Below are 4,492 nucleotides of genomic sequence, written 5' to 3'. Positions count from 1 at the left end.
TTACATGGGCTGATCACCCTCACCACTGAGACTGACATTGTTTGAGATGATAGAATGCAGTCTGCATGAATGTGCATATAACGAAAAAAGTTATCAAACGGGAGTAGTGAATTCAAGGGATGGGAGGAGAGACCGCCTACATGTGATATCAATGGAGAGGTATGAGGGGACGATTGAAGCAGAGGCTTTGAGAATCGACGAACTCAAAGGCATTCTGCTTTGGTAAGCGCGCAGCACCAGTATTTAGTAGGTGCATTAAACCGCACAGTTGGCATTCCAATCTGTTCGGGTTCTGGGATGCAGAAGTTGGAATATATGTGTATAGAAAACCGTTCATTCATTCAATCATTCATTTATTCTTGACTCATTCATTCATGTAATCATTGACACCTCATTCACTCAGTCATTCGCCCTCTTGTTTAACTCTTTTAATCGCTCGGCTACTTTGAGGAGTAGTCTTTATTGTTTGCTGCGCAAGGATTTTCACTTCAATATTTCGAACATGCAGATTAATTTTTAACGCCACATCAATTTGCAGTCGGTGTACCACTCATCCATGTATAGCTGTGCTGCGTGAAGACAAACATCATGTAGCAGCTTCAAAGAAGCAAATATTTGTTTAGGCAGCGAAAAGTACACACACGGGAGACTGGTGGAAGAAGCACTTATCAGTTTTCCATAATGAAACTCATAGGTTGATCGCTTAATTCAGTGAAATAGTCAACAGCCATTTGCTGAGACTCGCTAACTATAATTAAGCAAATCATTGATGTACTCTCCATGTCGTTTGAATTCAAAACCCCTCTTCGTGCTAACAAAGCTCTTTAGCATTCGCAATGGCGTTCCTGGTGATGTGAATGTCTTATTCAAATACACGTCTGCATGTGTTGCAACTACTTCAAGGCACTAATACCTACTCAACACCCATAATGGAGATATCAGTTATATCATATCAAACATTTTCCAGAAGTTCCTGTTGTACTTCATGCGTGAAGGAATTCACAGCGACTCAGATACCCACAGTGATGTACGAATTACAACTAGTAGACTCACATATGTCATATTGGCGTAGCTATGGCCTCTTGATTTTCGCCACATTGGATGACTTATAGCCACGGACATGTATGTGGGCAACGCACATGCAGAAAGTAACCATTCATGAATTCATTGCGTAGGTTCTTTAGCCCCTCATCCAACATACCGTCTAACACTCTGTTATTCATGCACATGCCCTAGGTGTTGATTAATCAACAATCAGAGACTCACGCAAATTCTGCCATGCTCCTTCCAGGCAAAGTAGGCTGCATAGGCAGTGTCATTCGTGTCCAAGTAGAGTAAGAAATCGGTCAATTCACGTATCGACTTGTAGTCATCCACGTTGATGTACGAGTGTGGAGGCAACGCACTTTCGTAATCGTCTTTAAAGGCACCCAATACAACGGGAATCATATCGTGCCTATAAGTAAAAACCGGGATGAATGAGTGGCAAGAGAGCTCACAAGCACAAGTAGTCAAACAAATTCAATAAAGAAACAAAAAGAACCTAATCCTTACATCGTGTACGGGTGGCTTTGAAGACCTCATATATTCAATGTAGTGAACAGAAGCAATCTAGAAATTGCGTGTATTTTGTCAAAATTTACTAAAAATGATAGAGTGCGTGGTAGGTCAGGAATGTGAATTTCCATTTTTCTTCACAACCCATCAATGTATCATAATATGGATGATAGGGTATGCAGTCATTTCAGGTGGCATCCATGATGAAAAACAATCCACAAACTAAACTCATGCCTCACGCATCATACATTACGTTAGGTGCCCACGTCTTTCTGCATGTCCCTTCACGGTTTGCTGTAGAAAAAGTAAATAAGTCATGTTTCATTGTAGATGAGAATGTTGCGGGTGTGCGAATTATGGGGTCCCTTTTTCCATATTGCATTTTATGCTACTCAAATCACCTTCCTCTGATACTCTTGTCTAGATACCCACCTCTTAGTTACCAGATACCAGCTACCAGTTGATTTTGTACTGCTCTGCATAGATTGCCACTTCATTAGTCAGACAAAGCATGACATTTCTCTTTAAATTGAAATGATGGAAGGCTGGGAAGACCAGTATGATATCTAAAGCGGGACTTCTACATTAGGGCTGGTAAGTGGGCTACTTTAGGGTGGGACTGGATAACATGTAACATTACGCACTGCAGAGCGTTGACATAGACCAATTCCGTTATGTAATTGCGACAGTTGGAATTCTCGAAGGAGAGGTAGAATTTGTAGTTAAGTGATAGGAAGTGAAATGCATTGATATTGGGTGGAAATTGCTTATGATTACGGCCATATATATCTACCTACAAAGTAGAATACAGAATATTCTGATGATTCAGCATTATTGCAAACAAAACAATTGAGCAAAAGTGCAACATATATCTACCATGAAACACACGGATCTGGGGTGATTTGCATCGAGGAAAGTCAAGAATGGAGGCAATGCACACAGCTGCTGACATAAAGTTCTATAGTATCGTGGCACCAATACCAGCCACTACTGTGAGTTCATACTTAGATTATATGGTTGGGACTTACCTATGATGAAATGAAACAAGTATTTTACCAGAACTTCCAATGTTATCATTCATCGGTTTAAGAACCAAGTTCATAAAAACGGGATTTGTTCCTCAACGGGTCTGTCTGGTTAATGCTTTGATGCGTCGCCTGTCAATGTTAATTGGTTTAAGGACGTTAGCACTAAAGAAAGTCTTATAGGGCAGCATGTGCAAGAGAATGCTGGCTTATTTCGTGTACTCGACTGTGTGCCTCAAAATGAATGCCATGTTGCATCGCCTAAGTCGGGTTGCTTTGAAATATTGAGCTTCCTTTAACGATCAGTGGTATGTAGGATGGTGCCAATATAAAGAGCATTATATTTCTACTTGATTTTAATTACATTGATAAAAGTTGAACTGACCAACACACAAAAACCTTACGGGAATGAATCTGGCGACTGCATTTGCATACTCTGCCCTATTATTCGACGCGTGGAGGTTGGACACTGCCCAGGCGATCAGTTTCCTTCTTCTCCAATGATGAGGGGGCAGTAGATGCACATAACTCTTGGATAGCATGAACGCAGTCTCCTCTGCGGTGAATCTATACCGCGGATTCTTGTTCTGCAGGAATAGGGAGTACACAGCGGGCACTGGAGACTTGGCCATGTACGTGATGACGAGATCAATCTTTATCAAGAAACGAATTGTGCACCACTTTCATTTTAGGGTAATTGCTTGATTCAACCGAAGCAATTTGCTTATAGGCAAAACTAAAATGCATAAGTGTGAAGGAGAAATCCATTCAACCAATGTGTGCAATAAGAAGCTCACTTAATCACATCCCCCTCCCTCATTGAAGTACCCCCTTGGTTTTCCTTTACTGTGTCTCTTTTTTCCATCTTCCAAGTTATTTGTACAAAAAATCCCCTCCATTCAATCAAAGCTCTCAGGACAGGCTGTGTATCAAGTTATTCCTCTTCCCCAAGCAATTCACCTCCTTTCGCCTAATCGCCTTCTCCCTTTTGTCCTCTTTCAAATTATTCTCCTTCCGCTTAACGCAATTCCTATTTCACATTACTGATAGTGGCGCAGATGTTATGCACTCTTCAGTGTCTCATATAGTTAAATTAATTGTTTGTGCTGGGATGTCGCAGACGAACTGCGAACAATGATAGACTAAGGCATCAAGAATAGGCATAAATCGCATTACCTTCTTGTACCAGAATTTATCTTGATTATGCGATGGCGCTGTTGGGCTTCGTAAACAAACGATTGCAGCAGTCATCAACAATCGCATAAGTGAGGGACCCGGATGGCATCAGGACATTATTATTAAGTGGCATCCTGCATACAGTGAACCAGGGTCTACTTACATGTTGGACTAAAATATTTTGCTGGTAGAAGTAAATGCAAACTTGGCTAAAATGAGGAAGATTGAGAAATTTACCAATAAAGAAAAGAGCACCTTGCACATCCTACTGCGTGCAGCACTTCAAACACGGGTCGCCTTCAGTCACACCACAATGCTATGCTAGTGCCATACACAGGTTCCTGCCCACATCAAAAAGCCCAATTCGTCCAACCTTAAGAAAGGGTTCCGTTGGAACTGCACGATCCGATGTGTTATGATCACTGATAATGGCAATGAACAGTTGCCATTTGAAAAGGACGTAGGGAGATTCGCAGCAGCATGTGCAACATGTGTAACGAATGGAGTGGTTGGGTTTGAAGCAAGGAAGTATATGCAGTCTGTTCTGCAGCTGAAAATTTGCATACCATTTCTACTAGTAGGAGTGTCATTAAAAGAACAAATCATCTAACTGATGGTGAGCCCTCTCCTCTCACCGTCATGGCAAAAATGTTTGTGATGCAGCTACATTGACATGGTAGTTGCACCAAATTCAAGAAAAAATACTGAAGAACTGAGAAGTTCGTACAAATCCA

General features: G+C 41.3%; 1 protein-coding gene across 1 annotated transcript; it reads right to left on the bottom strand. All coding sequences in view use genetic code 11, as the record gives it.

The window, feature by feature from the left end:
• Positions 1-516: 516 nt before the first annotated feature.
• Positions 517-3,214, bottom strand: EGR_10115 (Glycoprotein 3-alpha-L-fucosyltransferase A; the record flags this gene model as incomplete). The annotated part of the gene is made up of 3 exons (XM_024499364.1): positions 517-597; positions 1,267-1,456; positions 2,982-3,214. The coding sequence occupies 3 exons, from the start codon at positions 3,212-3,214 to the stop codon at positions 517-519; spliced, it is 504 nt and encodes a 167-aa protein (XP_024346215.1).
• Between the last annotated feature and the right edge of the window lie 1,278 nt (positions 3,215-4,492).

The sequence above is a fragment of the Echinococcus granulosus genome, assembly GCF_000524195.1.
Source record: "Echinococcus granulosus chromosome Unknown EG_S00191, whole genome shotgun sequence".
Taxonomy (NCBI): domain Eukaryota; kingdom Metazoa; phylum Platyhelminthes; class Cestoda; order Cyclophyllidea; family Taeniidae; genus Echinococcus; species Echinococcus granulosus.
Note: the sequence above shows the minus strand (reverse complement) of the source record. Positions and strands in the feature narration are given on the sequence as shown.